Raw genomic sequence first — 23,105 nt, forward strand, 5'->3', positions numbered from 1 at the left:
CCAGTCCCCAAGAAACCCTTTAAATGAGTTTTTTTCATTTATCACCTGATAATCGCATCTGCTTATTTTCATCTATTTGGATGGTCAAGAGTTTTTTTTCAGAATTATATTTTAAAATAATTGTTACATCATAAATACATTTTTAATAAATTTTTAATTCATTTTATGCAATCACACAGTACATCAAATTATAAAAAATGCTGCAGTGTTGTCTTAAAAATTTTTTCGATAGTCTTCTATCAAAATGTACTTTAATAGTAATTTATTTTTCCTACAAAATGTTCGTATGAAATTAAAAAGAAAAGGTAGACAGAGGACCTGTTAAAAATTATTTTTTGAAAATTTCACCAACCAAATTTAATGATAAACATCAATCAATAATATTGTCTGCACCTTAAATCTTGAACATTTATCGTGGGGGTGCTCATGAGACCTTAAATTATTATTACTAAACCATATAGCATTTCATTATGTTGTACCCTTAAAGCCGGCACTCGAGAGAAAGCCAAACACAAAAAAAAAAAAGGATGGGGTTAGTGGCCTGTAAATGAGCCAGGAACGTATGAGGGGGTGCATGGAGAATGATACCGTATGACGATCAAGAGAAGAGACCATGAAAGGAGGACGTGAATGGGATGGGTGGGTTGATGGTGATGCGATGTGGCAGTCGTAAAGATTGCTTTTCCAATTTTTTTGGCGGGTGGCGGAGGGGTTTGGCATTTTTAGTTGAACTTTGAAATGCGAATTTGTCATCTAAATTTGGCATTTCCTTTTCTTTTCTTTTCCTTTTTTTTAAGCATTTGCTTATTGGCACGTAAAAATATGCATCTCTCTCGGACTTAGTCGCTAAATTTTGGCCATTAGTTACGTGTCGGATTTAGGACATTCATTTTACCAAACAACTGAGTGTCTAGATCTTGTGTTTGGATGGACATGATTTGAAATAAAATAATTTCAATTACCTTTTCATTTTACATATATCATATCATAAAAAGTGTTACAGTAATTATCTCAAATAATCTTCAATTCAAATAGCCAACAATGTTGCATGAAAAAAACAGGGTCACAGGTACAACTATATTCCAGCATACTCGTGTATATTTATAATAATCCGACAAGCAAGCTAAATTTGGATTCTTATTTTTAGAAATTTTTGTAAAAAATATATTATAACGATTTAAAATATATGAAGTAAAAAAGTAATTAAAAAGTATATTTACTGACTGTATTCAAAATTTTTTACGAAAAAATGCAATTCGAACAAGACCTCAGCTTCGCTTGTTTTAATCAAATGTACAAGTAAATTAACAGTTATATGGACAAAAAAGCTAGTTTGGTTCGGGCTTTTCAATTCTATGCCAGATGGGAAGTAGAAACCATCCAGGTTCAAGATTGCGAGTTTTCAGATCCCAAAGTCAGATGTTAAAAATAGATTCTATCGTTCACATTCAAAAAAATTAGAACTCTTTACGCCTGAGAAATCTTAACACTAATTGACAACCTAAACTTTAGATTCTATCATTGAAGTAGCAGTACCAGTCAGGACGCAACATTAAATTGGATTTTTAAGGCCGAAAGGATGTCATAATCATTTGGGGCAAAAAAATCTGTCCAATTGTTTGAAATCTCAGCATGATAATGATGGTCGATGTTGCAAATTGTGCTGGGACGAGGGTGCCCCGTCTTATCCGGGGCATGGCCCCATTATTTTTGCGCTAATAACTACTCAAATGAATTCACTTGCTAATTCTACGACTACAAGTTATTGCATAATCTAAAAGGAATCAACCATCATCACAATATATAATGTAGTAACGAGAAAAGCATCAATTATATATGTTTCTACAACTTGTGTAAAAGTCGGGGAATCTCTTGCTAATTCCACGACTATAAGTCCTTGCATGATTCAGAAGGAATCAACCATCGCCACAATCTCGTACTAGTATGTATGTAACTAGAGAAAAGCGTGCATGCGGCATTTTCCTACAAATTGTGTACAAATCAGGGAATCTCGAGTCAACATACACGTGTAGCTTTTTGTAGCATCTTACGTTTGTAAAATATTTAGATAGATCTAGATTTTTTTTTCTTTAATTAAAAGGAATAAATACGTGGGTGACTTCGACTCCAATCACTGTTACTGTACGAACATACTTTCAGAATTATAGATAGATTTCAAGAGTTTTTACCGATAATCCACCAACACAGTTCTCATATTGATAATGGGATTCGAGTATACGATTTTTTAAATACATCTAGTCACCAATTGAGTTATGTGCTTTAAATATCGTACAATTAATCATATATTTCAAAAATATCTAAGTATTATTATAATATATTGGTCTGCAAGATCAAATTTTTCTTAGTATTTGCCATAGGTTAATTAACTAATTATTTGGAGATTAACGTTCATCCACCGTATCGGTATAGTTGATTTGTCTATGGTAAACTAGCTAGCATGTACTTGAAGCTTTTTGGTATTCTGTAAAATTATTCCTTTATTGCTAAGTGCATCGATATGATCACAAAGAGGATTTGTTTGGCCGATAACTTGAAACTTTCCAACAAATTGTTATTTTTTGGGAGCTGAAGGCACCATCTGGCATTACAGGAGAGTAAGGAAGGAATATGACTTGAAAATTGATTCCAGTTTGGATTGCTATTTTTAGTAATTTTTTTAAAAAATACACTATATCGATTTGACGTACGTGAAGTAAAAAAATATTTAAGAAATATGTTCATAAAAAATATAAAAGAATTTCTGTGAAAAATCACAATCCAAACAAAATGTTTACACTTCGGGTCCGTTTGTTTCGGGTGAAAATGTTTTCCAAGAAAATATTTTCCCAATTTCCCGTGTTTGGTTGCACAAAAGTTACTGAAAACATTTTCCTATGTAAAATATTTTCACTCATCTTATGGAAAACAACTTCCCTTCCAAACTTACTGAAGTTGTTTTCCGAAATGCATGCATCCCGCCTATAGTATGTTCTAAATTTACTGAAAACATCTTGTAGTATGTTCTTTTTTTTTTTTTTAGTGTAAACAGGAGGACTCGAACCCAAGACCTCTTCCTTACACTCCCTCTCCCGTACCACCCAACCCAACCCTCCCCCTAGTATATTCAAAATCAAAAAGAAATCTCATCCTGCTCATCTTATGCTAGTAATTAATTATGTATAATAGGGACATTCTTTTTTAGAGAAACTTTCAACAGTGATAGTGCAAGATATATGTCACAATAAGCATTGCATGTGATTGATATTTGACACTAAATGACCAGCAATTTGTTTATTACTTAAGGAGATATTTTTTATCCATATATACATTTCTCCAAGATTTTTTAAAGTTAAACAATGAGATAAATTTTCTTATTTTGCATGGGAAGAAGTATGTAGTTATAATGTGTAGAAAGTAAAGATAAAGATAAAAGTGAAAATATTTCAAAAGTTAAACAAACACCAGAAAAATGAAGTAAGAAAATATTTTCAATAAACTAACCAAACGCCTGAAAATGATGAAAGGAAAATGATTTTCATGAAAAATTACTTCCACGGAAAATATTTTCCCAAGGAAAACATTTTACTTCCAACCAAACAGACCCTTCATGCTACCTATTTACTATCTCAACGAATTGTTTCAAGTTGAACTCGGAGTATATAAACTATAGCATTCGAGCAATGGGGCTTTAAATGGACTCAAATTACACAACTATTTGGGTTGTTTGAGCATATTTCAGCTTAATTTATTATACTGGCCACAATTTTAATCACACCTCTTAATATTGCTTAATTTTTTCTTCCAAGCCCAAAGGACTTTTGATATTTTGACAAACCCAATTCCCGTGAGAATCCTCAAAAGCCGGCAACTCTTGAAGGTCTCACAGGGGATTTATCTACTCTACCCCAAACCCTCTACACCCCGATGTGGGATATCAACCTCTACAAGGGAGCTTATCAAACCTCTTAATATTGCTTAATTGATTTGCACTTTTCAACCCTACACCTGGATCCTAATCTATCTTTGGAAAATACTAGAGGTTAGCTCCTATCTTATTGACGAACTACGTGGCCTCGAGTGCTTTTTCTCTTTTGAAATGGCTCTTCCCGGTTCCTCCTTTAGACAATTGAGTAGCGACTTTTCAATTGCGTTTCTTTCTTTTAGACAAAATGGACTTTGCAATTATGCTTGGACGAGCACTAAATGACGCCAAAGTGCAAAAAAAGTTGGAGGCTTGGATGGAAACGACAAGATTAACTTTGGTGGGTCGAATTAAACATGAATGAAATTGGTTTCCACCTACTTGAACTACTACCACCATAACCCATACTCCAAACAAACGAAAACAGGATGGAAACGCAGTAAAACAAAAGCAAAGAGACAACTTATCAAACTGCTTGATTATTATTCTCACCCTCCTCTGCCTTGATGGGACCAAGTGAATGGCTTTTTAGATAACCATCAAGCTTTGATCCAATGATCAGGAAAAACCTTTTAGAGCTCTTCCGTGTATTAGGTCGAGGGAGTGCACTTGTCAAGTTTTGAAAGCCTAAAAGTGCAGCAATGCACTTATCTGTTGTAGAGGACTGAAGGTTGAATTTCCCTTCTCCGTAATATAGAGGTAAGGTAAAAAAAAAAAAAAAGGCCTTTTAAATTGGACAGTAAGATACAAAAGGCGTCACTTTTAATGCGATTTAACGGAGTAATTCACTCGGAGTCCTACATATTCCTTAATTTCATACAAGCCCAACTAGACTTTTTCTTCCCATAATATAGGAGTAGTGTAAAAAAAATAAAAAAAGAATGATTTTTTAAATTGGAAGTAAGGTACAAAAAGTGTCACTTTCAATGTGATTGTGATCCTTAAAGACAATTACGTAAATAACTTTTACCTTAGCAATATATTATTCAATCACTATCCTTGAGCAAAATAAAGTTGCTACTAAACCAATAATATCACCACAAATGTCGGTAAATAACCAAGATCAGTATCAGTATATATGGTTACTACTTTTGTTAAGTGTCTAAAGTTTATTAAACTAAAGTCGTGACTTCATCTTCTTGACTGGTGAAGTTAGAAAACTAATGCTGACACAATTAGGAATGCTTAGAATATAGGGATTTTTCTGGCTTCTTTCTCAAACATAGACCGAATAAATATAAGACAAGGTGACATCAAATGTTAAACTCACACGTACTAAAAGTATGTCTAGTTTGGTGATGGTCGGCATTAATTATGTGAAAAGATAATAACTTCGAGGAAAATAATACATTCGGCAATATCTTGACTTGTATCAGTTTATGGCTGGAATCTGTTTTGCAAAAGAAGAGAAAGATCTACGTTGTATTGGACCATTGGAAGTAGAAATGGTTGAGGTTCTATCAGAGATGCAGTCTTTTGCGACTTAGACTTATTCCTAAATGTCTCAAATTAAATTATATAGCCCCTTCAGTGGGCACGCTAATTACTTTTTAAGGGCCATTTGGAGTTGCGGTAACTTATTAATAAGTACTTACTTAATAGAGTTTTTAATAAAAATAATTATTATTACTCAAGTACTTTTAAATATATTGTTTGGAGACATAGTTCAATAAATATTTATTGTACTGGATAATGTGTAATTTGAAAATTTTTTAAAGTATTCATCTCTTTATTTGGTTCATAATATAGGATAAAATAATTAAATTTGATGTTTTATTTTTTAAATCACAAAAGTTATTCTAAGAGCACCAAATTTGAACTTTTGATAAAAGTATTTTTAACACCAAAAGCTCTACTCCTAATTTTTATTGGATGATATTCACTAAACACTTTAAAATACTTTTAACACCTAAAAGTGTTTATTTTATTTTTACCAAAAGTACTGCAACTCCAAACGGGACTTAAGTCACAAAAGAAAATTAAGGTTAGGGGTTTATTCCAATTTTTTTCTGTATAAGGTCGGTAGGTTAGACCTTTTAACATAATGACCCCCATGATTTTTCAAATAAAACCTTTCAATACAAGGGTTATACATATCTACCTCCAATTAAATTGAATTCGTTACTCAGTGAAATTTCACTTCGAGTATAATTTAGTTCAAAACAGATAACAATTGCGTGAAACACATGTTTTAATAGAGTAAAAAGGTACATTATTTTATACATATTTGATCCTATCTCCTGATAATTATTACTATTGATCATCTAATGTCAAAAAGGGAAATTGATTTAATGCCAATCCATCATGTTAATTGTTGCCATTAATTCTAAAACATGTTCATTTTTGCAAAATTGTTTGGATAGCTACGTGTTTTTCGTGAATACATTTTTCAATCACCTTTTTATCTCACAAAAATCTAACCAAAATATCAAATTGCTACAGTATTTTTCTACAAAAAATATCCAAAAAAATGCAATCCAAACATGACCGACTTCATGATTTTTGGAAACTCTACCACCCATGCAAAATAATGAACAACTTTTGGTCTTTCCTCTTCTTTTTTTATCCTTTGAATTTATTTGTCATTTCCGCATCGACAGTTTATACATTCCTCTTCATATGCGTCCTCCAAAATCAAAATTCTTATGGACTTTTTGATAAGTAAAATGTTTGTTCTAAATGGATTACAAGTAAATACTTAGGCCCTGTTTGACAAGTGAGTTTTTTGGATATTTGTTTAAAACTTTATTGTAATTTGCTATACATATTGTAGACAAAATTTTTAAAGTGTGTAAATTTTTGAATATTTTAAAATGTTTAGTTAAAGTTGTTAAAAAACTTGCAGCAGCAAAATTTAGCAAAAAATTTGCTTGCAAAACGAGGCCTTAATTAAATATGCTACTTGCTACGAGTAGACTAGTAGCCATTGACATCAACGACTTCAATTTTGTTCAGGAAGAAAACGTGCCCCTACACCATCCATATCAACGACTTCAATTTTGTTCATAGCGGAAGTCGTTACGCTTTAGTTGACAGGCACTGATTTCATTGACCCGACTGTCCATCTTCCATAACAACTCCATCGCTGTCGCCTGGGAATATTTGGAGATGCAAACGTCGTCGTCTGAAACACATATCCGTATTACCATCATCATCTGAAAGCAGTTCAGGAATCTACCGTTCCGGCTCCAGATCCTATTCCATATAAGAACTCTCAGATCAGAAACGACGACACTTTACATTAGCTAGCTGCAGACCTTAGATATGAATTCGAGGTAGAGAGAGAAGTTATTAGTTGGATAAAAGATGAGTGTGAGTCACGCGACGGTGCATCCAGTGCCTGTGGAAGCGCCGCCGCCGCAGACGGAGGATCCGAATGCGCCGCTAGCTGCCGGAGTGAGGATGAAGGACATCCAAGGGATGCCTGGAACCGTCGGCGGCCTTTTCTTGCGTTTCGCTCAGTTCCTATTCGCTGTGGTTGCTCTCTGCGTCATGGCCGCGACTAATGACTTCCCTTCCGTCACCGCCTTCTGGTAATTAATCTGAATTATCTTTTGTTGAATTTCGCTTTTACTTGTAGTAAATTAGTCGTAAGATAGTGAAATTAGTTAGCAAAGTAGACTTCTACGAATTGATTTTTGTTTCCCTAGCTTGATTGACAGTTCAGTAATTGCGAATTGTAGGGGAAAAATTTAGTAGGTGGCACTAGATGTGATAGATTGCGTATTAAGAAGAATCATGCTAATTCATTTTCCCGGATCTAAATAGTACTCTCATTTTTGGACGTGGTTGCTAATTTGCAACAAACTGATTTGAGTTGATTAAATTATATAGCTAATATGGACTTGTGACAGTGAATTAAAGGTGAATTGATTAGATTGAAAATGTGTTTATGTCGAAGAAGTTGGCGTTTCACTAGCATGTGGTACCGTGTTTCCGTGGATTTAAACTGAGATGGATCTTTCAGCATTTTGAGAGGAATTACTTTTTTTAAGTGAAATGTATTGGTTTCATTGGTTCAGTAAATGTTTGACGTCTAAGAAATAGAGTAACATGCCATAGAACTTGTAGCTTGCTGGATTTTTTCCCTTTCTTAATCTACTGTGATCGTTATCTGTTAGTTTGTTTTTCCTAGGTGCCTTAGAAATGAAGCAACTGCTGTTGATACTTTTTTACCTTAACGAGATTATGGCAGACTTCAAGCTTGCAGAATTCTTGAAACTCAACTTTGCAAGCTTTTTTTTCATCATTCTCTTCCTTGATTACTGTGTAGGTTGTTTGGTTGTTATGTCAGTATTTAACTTTGATCTGTTTTCTTTTGCCACAGTTACCTTGTTGCAGCCGCAGGCTTGCAGAGCCTGTGGAGCCTTGCACTGGCAATTGTTGATGTCTATGCTCTTCTAGTTGGACGCAGCTTGCAAAACTATCGACTTGTTAGCTTATTTGCTATTGGTGATGGTGTAAGTTACAATATCTGGTTGCTCGTGCCTATTTGAAATTTTGAGAAAGCGATATATAGTTTCATTTTGTGTCTAAATTTTTGGAATGTGCTTGTTTGCTGCTTGTTAATCTGTGCAGTTGGTTTAACCTTTCTTATGTCTGTGTCATTTAGAATAGTTATGTTGAGAGGCCATTCCCTGTGTTTGTTTGGTCAAACCACCTGTCTTCTAAGATGTTGTATTGGAACTTTAGAGAAAAATGCTTCTTTTGTTCTGAGCGAGAAGGTTCATCTGTTCATGGAGCAATAGATGGCCCAGTTTCGGGGGAGGGGGTTGGAGGAGGTGATCAAATGCTGTATGCGGCCAGATTTTCAATGTTAGTTTGACAATATTCTTCAACAGTAGAGATGTAAAGAAATTATTCTAGGTCATTGCATGCATTTCAACAGTAGAAAAACAGCTAGGCTTTTGCTGAAGAATTTGGAAAAATCTGCAGCAATTTTGTGACTTGTTACTTGATACCTCTTCAGTATGTCATGATATCGCATGGATTTTAATTCAGTAATTTCATTCAGTTTGACTACATTTACCTTAAATTTTCCGATCTGGTTTCGCTTCTTTGTCTTATTCATTCTTCTTTAGATAAACAATGTTTAGTAGGGGGCAAGTTGGTACCTTCTTTATGTATTTTAAATCCCTTTCCTCGATAATGACAAATTGATTCCATTTCTACTAGAGTCTCTCTACCTTTTGTGGCTACTGTTGCTCCAAAGGATTTCATAAGATAGTTTGGATTTGACACTCTCCTCTAAAACATGCATCAAACACAGTAACATTTTGCCTTTTCTTTTAGGGTTAATTTGGATACTGCTGCTTCTACAATTAGCTATTTCCCGCTACCATTCATGTTGTTGACATTGGGCTGTTACCCTTTCCATTAATACTTTCTGCTACCGTCTCTCTCTCTCTCTCTCTCCAAACGCGCATATAGTGATTATGATGGTGTATCTAGATTGTTGGCGGTCCATTTGCTAGTGTCCACAGACATTAGTAGACGCTCCAGATGCAACGAATTGATTACACAGTCAGATTGATGCCAGTGTGATGAACGCACTCGAGTTCCATTCTTATGGTTGAAGTTTGTCACCTCCATGTCATTGGCTTATTAAGAATGGTTCTTTCTCTGCAGGTCACTTCCACCCTTACATTTGCTGCAGCCTGTGCATCAGCCGGAATCACTGTTCTAATTGGCAATGATCTTGGTAGTTGTGACCAAAATCATTGCACAGAGTTTGAGACTGCAACTGCCATGGCTTTCCTTAGTTGGTTTGCTGCATTGCCGTCATTTTTGCTCAACTTTTGGTCTCTTGCTTCAAGATGAAGAGCGCGAAGTTGGTATTTCTCGGAAAGATGATACCATAAGGTATCATTTGATGGCGTGCTGTTTGTATGATTGTTATAATATTCTGATGACACGTATGTGTAATGGAAAATTGATGCAGCACTATTTGTACATACACACTGTAAATTGGTCAAAGTTTTGCCACAGTATATGAAAGGATATGATTTGCGTTGTCCTGCCTCACTGGGATATTTTGTTGGATGCGGTTGAAACGCGACAAACTAAAACGTACTACTTCCACCTTGTTACATAGAACCACAATTTATAAATGAGGTTGATCAAATTGAACATCTTAGTATTCAAATTTGTTTGATTATTATCAATCAAATCGAACAACTTAGTGTTCAAAAGACCAGCATGCTTGATTATTTTATCAAACTTGAAATTCTGTTTACAAGTTTATTTGATTATTTTATCGAATTAAACTCAAATGAGTTTTTATCCAATCAACTTTAAATCAAGCTCGAGTAGTTTAGTATTTTATCTAGAAGTTTTAATTTTATGTTAGTCCAGCTAAGCTTGAGTCGAGCTCGAACGTTGAAGGAAGGAAAGAAAAATTCAGCCCTATCTATAAGGAGCAAAAATAGAAAAAGTTGAAGGAATGGATGAATTTCAAAATTGGTGACTACTGATAGATTCAATTGAAGCCGTAGATCCTCGTCATCCCTGACATTCGGCATACATATTAATAGTATAAAAGATTGTAACACTGAGCCTACTTCGTACATAAACTTCGCTACTTGGCATCCTTTACCATTACTATGGATTATGGTGTGATTTGGCTGTTGATCATAAACTTCAATTGTAGTTCGATTGATTGCTGAAAATGGGAGAGGGACGAGGAGAAGAGGACTTGCCGAGAGATGCATGGATCGTGAAATCGCCGCAAAAATCAATGGCTGTGGAAGACTACGGGGGTGTCATCCACCAATTTGTTACAACAGGTACGTGGTGTATGTACTTAGGAATGGGCAGATTTACTCGGGCCACGCCGGCGAATCTGTGATCGATTCCGACGATGTCAAGCTTGCTATTCAGTGTCAATTTCAGCTTCTCGCAGCCTCCTCCAGGTCATCAGGTATATCTATCTACTAACTTGAACTGCCAACTCTGCTCAATTTCATCGACAGCAAGAAAGACTCACTTTCATCAATCCTATCGATTTGAACAAAAAAAAAAAAAAAAAAAAAAAAAGAGGAAAGACTCACTTTCATCAGCACTAGTTCTTTATTCATTTTCAGTCTTCCCCACTTTCAGGATTTTTTTAATTGATTGCTGAATTTTTCAAGATTTTATGGCAACGGGTATGTAAATTTTGTCTTTTTTTCGCCTGCCATGTCTCCTTGTTGTGTACTTAGATAACGTTCTTAAGTTTGGTTACTCTCAGGTCCTACTAGAATTAGCTACGAACATAAACAACCTGAACTTTACCAAAATCAATTGCCGGGCCTGGCATTCCACTCCCTCCTGAACAGGACCACCCTAATCAGCCCCAACTACCAGTTTGCTATTATTGCAAGAAAAGAAACCAAACCAAGCAAGCAGTTGAAGAAACAGATGGAGAGACTGCTGATCCTCTTCCCAACAACAGAGGATAGATGCTTCGCCAGCCACTCTTCAGCCTGTAATCTTTTCCAATTGGACCTAAACGATCAAGATGAGCTTTTTTAGTCTGGCTGGCATGGCAAGTGCCTGCACGGTATACAGTCCCGTATTGGGTTGCGTACATATTTTTCTCACAGCAAAGTTCCCAGGAATGTCAACATTAGCGATCCCCCTTGTCTTGAGCTCGACTGCCTTCACGGAAGCAGAGAGCTGGGGCCGAGACGGTAGTTAAGGTGCTTTAACGTCGGGCTTGTGTTGACCGTTTGTTGGTTAGGTGGTTTTTAGGTACAAGGTGTAGGACATACACCAGGAGGGTTATCCCACAAAATTTTGTAGTCAAGCTGTTTTGAACTCGGATCTAACGAGGGAAGCAATTCTCTATTGAAGATAAAATAGAAATCTTAAAGAGCAGAAATACGTTACAATTATAAATAAATCAATACAGACGGGGTGGGAATTGAATATTACAAAACTTTTCAGCTTCCTCTTTTCTGTCGAGGCTCTAATGCAATCTTTATAGCGAAAGAGGACGGTTTCATTAAGTGGTACTCGCATTTACACGAAAGACCAATTGACAAAAGTGAAAGCAAGGCAATGGACAGTATTTTCATCTGGCGCAAGGACTTTCCAGGCAATGGCTTGTTCATATGAAACATGGCGCCCCATTGTTGACATGCATATTCCACCAGGCAAGTAAGCAAAACCCTGAGAATTGAATATATATTAGGCAAAGTACAGGATTAACAAGCACGCAAGGAACTTCCAAGAAAACAACACCCATTATTATATTGGCAGAGACACGGACATGCAATAAAATGAGTTTCATGGCATTCATGAATATGCACGTGGAAAGGATTTTATTATTTCAATTGAAATTTGGAATAATCCCATTGCGAATACACATGGAATAAAAGTTGATGAACCAATTAGCAGCATTGTATGCTCAGCCTTGGTGAACTAACCTGCAACATTGTATGCTCAAACTTGAATGCGATTTTACAGGACAGATTTTTTTTTTTTTTTTTTATAATTTTAAGCCACCAGAATTGCACGTTTTTTGAGATTATTAACAAATAAGCTCCTAGGAACATCCAGGATACCTGTTGCATGATCTTTGCAAATTCAGCAAAGAGTGCCTTGCGCCCTGTGTCGTCAAAAATCTTATCTAAGGTGACATCTTGTAGAGCCACCAGGGTCGTCTCCAGCATGTCAAGTCCAGCTTGATTTGCAAATATGAAAACTGGCAGTGACTGCAGCACAAAGAAAGTCCAAAATAATTTAGCCAGTATATTGCCAGTGAGACCAAATAAATAAATAATAATAATAATAAATAAATAAAATGGAGTTAAGTCGAGCTCTGGAAAGCGAGCACCTATCAAGCCTCAAGTGAACAGTTCGCTAACTTGAAGGTGAAGTACAGGGAATGGGATGGAAGACAAAAAGCAACCAAATAAAAGCAGCAGCATTTACTAACACATATTTCGTGTACTATACCTTCAGTGAGCAGCACAAAATGGCATCTTGATGAAGCCAGAGATTCTTTAATACTGTATCACCATTTAAAGGATCAGCTCTCAGCAATTCTGCCCCCATATGGTAACTGAGAATTGATAAAACAAACAATACATGAGAAGCAGGATTGTTACTTCTTTTAACTTCCCGACTTTCTTTTCGCTCAGATGCAAGAAGTAAAAGGATTTTGCTCCAGAAATATTCCAGGCAATACCACTCTTAGTGAACATTTAACTAATCATCAGAATAGCATTGAAGTGATGATCAGATTGACCAAGACAAACATTACCTATAACTCTGACAGATCCAGTGAGCTAGTGTCAGAGCTTCAGGAGAGCCCGGGGAAAGCTTTGGTCCAACAGTGGGGCTTACTCCTGATGGGGAAATAGCCATGGCAACCCTCTGTACAGAAGAAATCACACTTCGAAGGTACTGGCGTGCCATGGTCGCAACATTTTCTTGAAGATTGTTTTCAAAGGGAAACTGGAAGGCAATAGTTAATACTGAACGCGCATTGTAACAAGAGGATGCATCTGCTGCAGTGGTGGCTGAAGCCGGGCCAACTTCAAGACTTGAGGTCAGATCCAGTGTCCTATTTGTAGGTAATGTGTCATGTGCATCACCCTGTACAAAAATCTTATTAGTCATCCCACGACAATAACTTGAAAACAAGTTCATAATACAAAATGCCAATCCATTCAAACCACATGCTAAAGTAACATCCAAGAGGACTAACATGCCCACAAAATCTAGTGCCACATATCTACAATTATTAATGATTCTTTACATAACAAATGACTGCAAGAAACGTAACTTGGATTGTTCAGCTAAATCACTTAATTGACAATGGTGCATCTCATACTACCAGTGTTCTATTCATAAGCAAAAGCAGAAGTATCAACTTGTTATTGGAACCAACAATCAGGCCAATATTCAGATCATTATTAAATCCACCAGTCTTCAGGAAGAAACGATAAGTTCTAAACGAAGAATGTCGAACTCAACTGATTTTGATTCCAAAGGAATGATTCGGAAACCCGAGGGTAGCAGTGGGGCATCATCTGGGAACATTTCATCAATTGGAGCAAAAACGAGTTCAGAGCAGGCTCCAATGGCATTCTCATCAACTCCGCTGCACATCTGCAGAGGACCCCTTTTCAGAGCTAGGTGTTTACATCATTTAGTCTACATTATGACCAAGATAATAAAGGAAAAACCTGTAAGAGATGAATGTCTCTTGACATAAAAGCATCTTCTTGCCCAAGAGAGTGCCCTTCAAGTCGTATTACTTCAAGCATCTGGGAGGCAATAACGAATGAGAGCGTAGAAGTCAGGTAATCTTAGATATTAAAATTATCCAGCAAAGTAAAGCAGTCCATTCAAGAGAGTGCCCAAGTCGTATTACTTCAAGCATCTGGGAGGCAATAACGAATGAGAGCGTAGAAGTCAGGTAATCTTAGATATTAAAATTATCCAGCAAAGTAAAGCAGTCCATTCACATCAAATGATAAGTTGGAAACAGTTTATTTTGTCCCTTCAAAGAAGAGGATCATCAATTGAAAATGAAAACTTTGACTATTTACGGAATTTTGACATAAAACACAGAAAACACAACAAACTCCGCGGTGGGACTTGCAGTGGCACCAATACACAAAAACAGAGGATATATGCATGATGTGCATTACAAAGAACAAGAACATGAGACAACCACCTAATATATACCTCCTCATGTTCAATTGTGTGGCCAAGGGGCATAATAATTTGGCTTCCAGTAAACCTAGTTGGCCTCATTCCAGGATATGCATATGAACCAGCTTTCAAAGAAGCAGCAGAATAGGCATCAATATTAAAATCTGCCCATTCTGAACGGTGTTCCCTTAGGAAGCGAACCAGCACGGCAGGAGGTACATTCTGTAAGAAATAACAGATAGTTCTGTCATTTACTTAAATGCATTAACTCATGCTGTATTATTGTATCTATTTCACAATTTGAAGGAGGTCTGCATTTTTCTTGGGATGCCACATGAAAGCATTGCCGAGTGCTTGTCTTGGAATCATATCAGTTTTCACGTATTTGTTTCACTACCTAGCAAGATTGCTTGGCTGAGGACGTAATAATGAAGAACAAATTGTGAGATAAGTTGCTTGCCTGGAGTAGCATGGAGGCTTTTGCACAGAGAATGCCTCCAATCACGGAAAGAGAATTGGATGAGGTGCTCAGGCTCTTGGTTGAATTAACTGCAATAATCACATCTTCAGCGCCATCACAGCTCAACAATGACCAGCCATCATCATTGAATCCATTGATGGCATCATTAAAGCCTCTACAGGAGGAAAAAAAATCATCCGCTGAAAACCTCAATAAAGCACATAGAAAACACCAAACAAAAATCATAACAGCAAAGACAGAATATCACAAAATGCAGCAGAATGATACTAATGGTATTTGAGCTTGACCTGCTTAATCTCTGGCTAAATGTTCTAAGCACAGCTGGTTGCCTGCCCAGACCATATACGACCTCACCACTCGTCTCCTGAGCTATTTGTCTGACGTATCGCAAGGCCTTCAAACATTAAAAAGAAGTAAATAAAAGTTGTCCACCCACCAGGGTAGAAGTTTAGACTTTCAAATGTGACAAACTGCAACCAGACGCTTTATGAACAGATACAGCTCATTAAGTCCTCTAATCCAACTACCTCCAGTCGCCTAAATTCTTAAGCATAACCCATCATTCTGCATGGTAAAAATAATTGTTCAAGTCCCCAATTCCAGCATAAAAGTTGTTGTCATGATAGCAAATATCTTAAAAGCTGAACCGTGTTAGGAATTTTAAGAATCCAAAACTGCCAACTACTGAAGGAGTTGTTTAAAATTTCTAAAACTGCCTTGGTGTAATTGGCCCCCTTCATATTTTAGGAATCTTGTCCTTTTGCTTTTCTGAGATTGGGAAAACATTTAAACCAGTGCCCAAAGCATTTAATAGTGTGATTGCTTTAAATCAAATCATTTAATAGTGGTTGCTTTAAATCAATTGTCTAAACTTAGGGTTGTCTAAAACAAACCTTATCGAAGTTAAGTGTTGTGCTTGCTCAAGCATTTAATAGTGGTCGCTTTAAATCAAAAGCATTTAATAGTGGTTGCTTTAAATTTCCAAAGTAAGAGTTGTCCAAAACAATTGTCTTAACACAAATTTTTTTCTTCGTTCTGTATCGAAGCATTTAACAGTGGTTGCTTTAAATCAAACCTGTACTAAAAACTCATAAACTCAATAGACAAATTTGTTCATAAAAGTTGCATTGCGGTGAACAAAAAACATGCACAAGGATTTAAGATCAAAACAGCACTTGACTCACCGCAATGGTCATTTTCTGCGCCACAACTTTTGACGATTCATAAAGTGGTCGCAGCACCTCTGGCACACTCCATGCCTGGACATAGTTGTGTATTTTGAGATTTTGCCTGGATGGGCCAATAAATGCATGATAGACCAGTGTAGGTATAAACTAACCTCTAAGTTTAAATGATCAACGATGTGGATGATTGATCCTCCACCGTCGCATGGCCTTATCAAATAACCAGATGGAAGCATTTCAGCTCTTGTGAATTGAGAAGCTGCAGCTGCATTTGGACCAGCCCCAGTACCGGACAGAGATCGTTCACAAACCTTGGAGAAATTCAAAAAAAAAACAGTGAAAATGCTTGTTTGATCCACTTTGTTTCTATCAGCATCCTTCTATATGCAGACACTCAAAGTTCAAAAGGTAAAAATTACTTTTAGTGGTAGTAAAGCTGAATAAACAAGATCCAGATAGATTTCTAAGAATGCAAGAACCATTTTACGATGAGAAGTATCATAATTATATTTATGTTGAAAGAGAAGTAAAACCCTTTACAAGATATTTGTTCATTAGATTTTTAGCAGGCAAAGTGACCTATGCAACAAAAGAACAATTAAGAGGAAGGATTCATAATTTAGTTGAAAACTGTATTACTAAGGGGAAACATCAGAAATACTTCATTCTAGTAAATAAACACTGATAATTGCCCCTACGTCATAGACCCATTTCCCTTTCATTTAGATTACCATCACAGATCCACGAATGTCAACTCATTGTTTCAAAGTCACACAAGACTAGATCCTGTATCCCTAAGCTTCCAATCTTGCTTAGCAATCAGCCAGTATGATGCTGAGAACTAGAAGATCTTTGAGTTCTATTTGAACAAAAATGTCCAGAAATATCCATACCACAAGACTACCATTCTCTAAGGTGGTTGTGTATCTCAGAGTCCAGAAATCACGTGCAGGAGCCAATGTAGTCGGAGCATATATCTGCAAGCAAGTTAAGATTCATTAGCTTCTCTTATTTGACAGTCTGCCCAAAGACACGACAGAATGTGACTTCAAGGTAAATAACCTGAGTATACACAAGTTCAATTGTCCCTCCATTTCCAGCAGGAAACATAGTGAAGACTTCAAGGCTCCGACAGTCCCGGAACCAAGATGGGCGGTCTTTAAGGATCTCTGCAATCTGTCAAAGTTCAGAGAATAAAGGCAGGCATTTGATCATCAGCAATATAAGAAGTCATATTAAGCAAAAGCTGTTAAAAAGAAGTCATATGACGTTAAAGGCCAACACAGCAATTTCCACAACTAAGCCTTACCTTTGTTGGTTCCAAACTAACAAGACCGCAGGCTCGAGCTGCCACTCCACTGCAACTATGTGAAATGGCAAAGATCCCAACCGAATCCGGACCAGGCTGACAATAAAATTTTTAACATTGGCAGAAATAGTGTCAATTGTTGGAGAGGCAGATGGATGGATAGCATCATAATTTACAAGTGGAAATAAATTAAGAAACCGATTGAGCAATGAGATTCAGAAACTCGTACCTTCATCCCAGGCATCTGCACCCAATCAACAGCAGTTCCTGTAGCCTTTGAAAGGAACTCTGTCAAGGTCTCCTCTGCAATTGACAATAGTCTGCCAAAAACCAAAAGAAACAGTGCTAACTACCAACCATTCTTTCACTTATAATTCACATAACTTACAGCTTGTGCTCGTGGGCACACAAAAGGAGAAAGAGAGAATGGCTAATAATAGAATAAATAATTACCCTGCAGGGTTGTTAGCATCTCTTAGAGAATGCCGAGGAGTGGTTACTACCGATTCACAACTTGCATCAGTAGTAGTAGCAGCAGATGCCTACAGAAATAGAGTCAAGAAATTTTTTAGCAGCAGGATGACAAATTTCTCAAATAGCCTCAAAGATCAATGTCATCTTTATAAATGGGAGAAGTTGCATGTGTATGTAACGGTGATAATCATTTATGTGATGGAACCAGAAGAGAGGGCGGGGAACCTAGATGCACATAAAGCAAAGAAAATAAACCAAATCAGCGATGAAAATCCAACTAAAGCACAGGAGAACAAAGAAAAAACAAAATCCCAATGCTCAAAGTCCCCATCTTTCTGTTTGAATGTGTACTTTTAGGGGTTTTTTTTTGTGCTAATATTACAATGAAGAGATTTTTTGTTCAGAATGTGCCAAGAACAGCTAGGTCTCTATGAAGGACCTGAACTGGTGAGCCTTAGAATCATAATCTATGGCAGATAAATGCAGATGCTAGGTAGATTAATCCATCACACTTTGCTGCTTGCATCTAACTTAAAAACATTAAAAATGAGTGTTAATGTGGGCAATGAAACAAGCTAAGTTTCCAACATACAGTTTGCAACTGCTGCCTCATATACCCATTCTCACAGACCAGCTGTGAGACCTGCTTCTGCAGGCGATCATTCTCTTCCATCAACAGTTTGTTCATTGCAGTCAACTTTCTATTTACAGTTTGGAGCCGAGAAGACTCTTTTCGCTGCTTCTCTCGACACCTGCATCAGAAAGTACCCGTCTTATTTTAGCATCCATGGTAATACTTGATCTAGAACAAGCACAACTCAATCAAGCATGTTTTAGATCAATTCAAATTCAAATATATCTAATTAACCTCCACAGACAAACTACCTTCAGGGTACTAATTATTAAAACCTCAAATTAGTGTTGTATGTTCAAATTCAAATAGATTTGGCGTATAATAAGCAGCAGCTAACTAAATCGGAATTAATACAGACTCCATTCTGAATAACAAAATTGCGAGAATGCAAGAAATGCATAACTAGAAATGAACGATCCAAAATGAAGGTGGGGGGAAAAAGGAACAGAAGAAGGCCGCCTTGTATGACAAACAGCATAAAAACTCTTTCATACCTGCGATTCTGAAACCAGACTTTGATTTGCTTAGGTTCAATGTTTGACAGAATCGGACATTCCCGAATCAACTGCTGCCTACGTAACGAGCTGGGCTTAGGACACTCAGTATAAACCCTCTCCAAAGCCTCAACTTGCTCAGCAGTGTACCTTACATACTTTCCAGAATCAATACTACTATTCTGCTTGCTAATACTCCCACTGCTACTCTCCCTGTGCTGCTGTGCCACCATAGCCATTTTTTCCTTCCACCCCGCAAACTCAATACTTCACAATGTACAATTCCACGGAATTATAGAAACTCTGAGAATTCAGCAGCACCACAATATGTGCCAACAGTTTCTGAAGCAAAGGCCCCTTTTTCCCCTTGTTTTCTCCCCAAACTTGTTCTCTAGTGATATCAGAAAACATGAAACTGACGATGATCTTGGGTAACCACAAGATTCCTTTGTCCTAGGTGTCTTAGACTGTGAAAGGACCCTAATAATCTTCAAGACTCAACCTTCAAATTTGATGTAGAGCCAAAATAGCTTAACCAAAGCTATGAGTTATTGCAGATCACACACATACTGACAAAAACCAATCCCTTCGGTTTATCTTGCTTTTCACATGAAACCTCCTACACGTCTTACTTTTTTTTATTTTTTCCCCTCTTTCTGTTGTAAGTTGTAACCTCTTCTTAGTTCTCACCCTTGTTCACGCCAAAGCTCCAATCTCAGACAGAAAAACTCCAAATTACAGACAACCAAAGCCTGAAAAGCAGAACCCAACAAATTTCCATCAGTATTAGTCCACAAGTTTTCAACCACAGATATAAAACCAGTCCTGTAAACCTCTGCTTTAAGGAGAGTTAAAAGTGAAAACCCAAGTCATGGTTCGCTAATGCGAGGACGAGTTAAGCTCAGGAAGCCAAAAAATAAGCAACTTTCACCTCCAAGAAAAATTTACCCAAAAAGAGAAGGCCTTGAGGGTTCAAAGCAGACAAACTGACGAAGCTTTATGCCAAGATTGACAGCTGGAAATCTGTCACAGTAACTGAAGAGAAAAATGTCATCTCTTTCATTCCTTCTAGAAGCGCCAAAATTAAAAAAAGAAAAAGACAACAATGCAAGGGGACTCTGTAACTTCCACCGGTCTTTCTCCTTTCTCTTGTCAAGAAAAAGAAAGAATAATAAGAGACCTTACCCTTTAGACATTAGAGAAGAACCCGTGAAGCCGATTTTTCAAAGAAAGAAAAACCCAGATAAAAACATCAGCCGAACATTGAAGACAAATGAAGTGTTTAAGCAAAAAAGATTCAAACCTTAGTGGGGGATAGAAGCTTATTATTTTCAACAAGGAAAGAAAGTGACTGGTCTGATAAGCTGAGCGAATGAGGGCTAAAGAGACAGTGGTGGGTGGGTAAAGAAAGAGAAAGAAAAAGAAAGAAAGAGAAAAAAGAGTTTATTGAGGCCTTTGATTTTTGCTCGCAAATCGAAAATGGCAGGAGTGTTTTATGCTGGGGCTGCTGCTGCCGCTAGCAGGACTATTGCTATTGCTGATATAGTGCTGCTTCTGCTCAGGATTTTCTTTTTATCTCTGTCCTAATCTTTTACTGTTTTGTGTACCCTGTTTTATACCCTCCTGTGGTGTCTGGATGTAGTATCTGTTTGTTTGGATTTGTGAAAAAGTTGTAAGGAACGCATTTACTTACCATACCACCCAGTACCCCTGTTGTCTTCATTAGCCCCTCAAACTATTGACCCTTTTTTTTTTTTTTGCCCTTTTCTTAATTATTGTGGATTACTCTGTTTAATGCTTTAGTCAAATCACAGTAACAAAATCTTCTGCAAACCCCAATTGGCTGTTTCTGTACCTGACTCTGCCCTTTGGTCCAGCCAGCCATCAGGATCGATCAGGCCTCTCTCTCTCTCTCTCTCTTTCTGACTGAGCATTTTTAGGTTTTGTGCTCTGAATCTGAATCATCTACTAGTACTAAAGTTTTGTCATTTTGACAGAAAAGGCTCACCTTTTTCTTTTAATTTTCTGATTTTGTTTGGAAATTTTGGGATTATCCCATCCCTTTTGGAGACTTCAAAATTATTTTGCCTAAGCAAGCAAGAGCTAAACGCAGCTGGTGAAACATGTGTTTTTCTTCCTCAGAAAAGAAAAAATACATGTTTTTCTCGCTGCGTTGACTGACAACTCTGGTTCAACACTTGGGGAAGACACACCTTATGTATGCACAAATCAAAAGAAAGAAAATGATAAGACAAATAAAGATGAAATTTTATTTGAAGTTATTACGAGTTCTTAGCCAGATTTGTTGTAAGACATTTAATAAAGGCAGAGACGAAAATCCATGAAAATATAAAAGATGCACATAAAAGCACCAAGCTATTTTCACTTTTAAGTGCATATTGGATGTTTTGGGATCCAGATTTTTGCTTAAGAAAGCAAGAGCTAACCAAACCAAACTACTTGAAACGCAACTCTTGCTTCCAAAGAGATGTTTTCTTTTGTCCTCTGCTTTTCCTTTTCTCTTGGGGCAAAAGTTGGGGATGGTAGTATATGCTAAGACAAAGTAGTTAGATGTGGAATCTTGGCTGTAACCCAACCCAACTGAACTCAAGGCAACAAAGGTTAAATCTTAATCCCGATGTATCATGTCAAAGGGTCTGAAGTCTGAAGTGTGGTGTGACTAGTGAGAAGGGACTCTGTTCTGTTGGAGGAGTAAATTTTGTTCTCCCCACTTCTGCTCCTTTTCACACGCCGATTTGTCTTTTTTTTATTCAACAGAAGAATGGGGAGGGGTTGGGTACTTTAGCCGGAATATTTGGAGTACTGCCATGCAGCGCCGATAGTACTTGTGCAGGGCAGGCCGCAGTGATGCCCAAGAAACTTTCCCTCCCTCCCTCCCTCTAAAAGCTGCTTAAAGCTCAATCTGTCCCCTCCCCGGCTCCATTGAACGGCTACTGTGCCTGTGCAATTCGACAGAGCCTCCCCGCATCTATAAAAGCTCCAATTTTTTTAACCGCTGTGCTTTCAAAAGGAATTTCACGAGTCAAGTCAAATTTTTGCATTGCATGTCTGCGCGCGCGAGCGTGCGTATATTTGTTACTCCCTCCTCCTCCGTTTCACTTTAATAAGTTCCATTTCTTTTTTCACACAATTTAAGAAAAAATAGTTAACTTTATTAAAAAAGTAAATTTAAATTATTATTTTCTTAAAATACCCTCACAGTAAATATGGTACAATTTTATGGAAACTTGAATTGATGATAAAAAAAGAATCAACTTTTATTAAATGGGGTAGGTTTATAGTAACAACAACTTACATTAAATAAGGATATTTTAGAAAAATTAAAATACAATTACATTCTTCGATTGAAAAGTGGATTACAATTTGGGACAGATGAAAAAGGAAAACGGGACTATCAAAGTGGGACGGAGGAAGTATTTGAAAATTTGTTTTATTTACGTCTCAAACACATTTTTTTATAATTTTTTTATTTCATATACATAACGTTATAAAAAAAATGTTACAATAAAAATACGTTAAATATTTTCTTAAACAATTTTCTATACAAAATTGTATTTTTTTGGATTTTTTTTTTGTAAAAAATTTCTATAACAATTTGATATATGTGAAATAAAAAATAATTAAAAAATATGACGCGAAAAACCTAACGATTTTCCTTTAAAAACCTGCAATCCAAACAAAATAACCTCTTATTTCGATTGCGAATCCCATGGGCTTACCTGGTATTGCTTTTGCTGACATGTTTCCTTACTTCTCGTGAATCTATTTGGTTAACTATCTAACTTGCAATACATCATTGAATCAGAGCTCTCTTCAACGAAACATTCCGTTAATTAAAATAAATTTCTCAACTTTCATCTTTTCCGCCTTTTCAACTGTATAAATAGTAGTACTATTTTAAAATGCTTTTTCTAAAAAAAATTTGGGGACGGCTATAAA

At 36.7% G+C, this 23,105-nt stretch overlaps 2 protein-coding genes and 1 long non-coding RNA gene across 6 annotated transcripts; 2 read left to right on the forward strand and 1 right to left on the reverse strand.

Moving 5' to 3' along the window:
* Positions 1–7,026: 7,026 nt before the first annotated feature.
* LOC113727691 (CASP-like protein 5A2) lies at positions 7,027–9,946 on the forward strand. The gene is made up of 3 exons (XM_027251992.2): positions 7,027–7,455; positions 8,250–8,382; positions 9,551–9,946. Exons 1-3 carry the CDS (start codon positions 7,229–7,231, stop codon positions 9,740–9,742), a joined length of 552 nt encoding a protein of 183 aa, XP_027107793.2. The 5' UTR covers positions 7,027–7,228; the 3' UTR covers positions 9,743–9,946.
* Positions 9,947–10,136: 190 nt separating this feature from the next.
* On the forward strand, positions 10,137–11,199 carry LOC113727701 (uncharacterized). The gene is made up of 2 exons (XR_011839721.1): positions 10,137–11,067; positions 11,151–11,199. It is a non-coding gene; the product is annotated as an uncharacterized lncRNA (long non-coding RNA).
* A 528-nt stretch (positions 11,200–11,727) lies between these two features.
* Positions 11,728–20,708, reverse strand: LOC113727688 (homeobox-leucine zipper protein REVOLUTA-like). 4 transcript variants are annotated; one of them, XM_072077061.1, is made up of 20 exons: positions 20,449–20,708; positions 20,094–20,180; positions 19,146–19,897; positions 18,610–18,769; positions 17,997–18,085; positions 17,773–17,863; positions 17,544–17,639; positions 17,297–17,410; positions 17,128–17,211; positions 16,390–16,545; positions 16,235–16,309; positions 15,338–15,444; positions 15,030–15,204; positions 14,603–14,791; positions 14,098–14,178; positions 13,886–14,020; positions 13,170–13,504; positions 12,863–12,968; positions 12,469–12,618; positions 11,728–12,073 (listed from the first exon to the last, which is right to left on the reverse strand). In XM_072077061.1, exons 3-20 carry the CDS (start codon positions 19,382–19,384, stop codon positions 11,924–11,926), a joined length of 2,532 nt encoding a protein of 843 aa, XP_071933162.1. In that variant the 5' UTR covers positions 19,385–19,897; positions 20,094–20,180; positions 20,449–20,708; the 3' UTR covers positions 11,728–11,923. The 4 variants fall into 4 exon arrangements, with proteins under 4 accessions (XP_071933162.1, XP_071933158.1, XP_071933164.1 ...); XM_072077057.1 differs by having other exon boundaries at positions 20,331–20,708; XM_072077063.1 differs by lacking the exon at positions 20,094–20,180 and having other exon boundaries at positions 20,331–20,708.
* Positions 20,709–23,105: the final 2,397 nt, after the last annotated feature.

Source organism: Coffea arabica, chromosome 1c (assembly GCF_036785885.1).
Source record: "Coffea arabica cultivar ET-39 chromosome 1c, Coffea Arabica ET-39 HiFi, whole genome shotgun sequence".
NCBI lineage: Eukaryota > Viridiplantae > Streptophyta > Magnoliopsida > Gentianales > Rubiaceae > Coffea > Coffea arabica.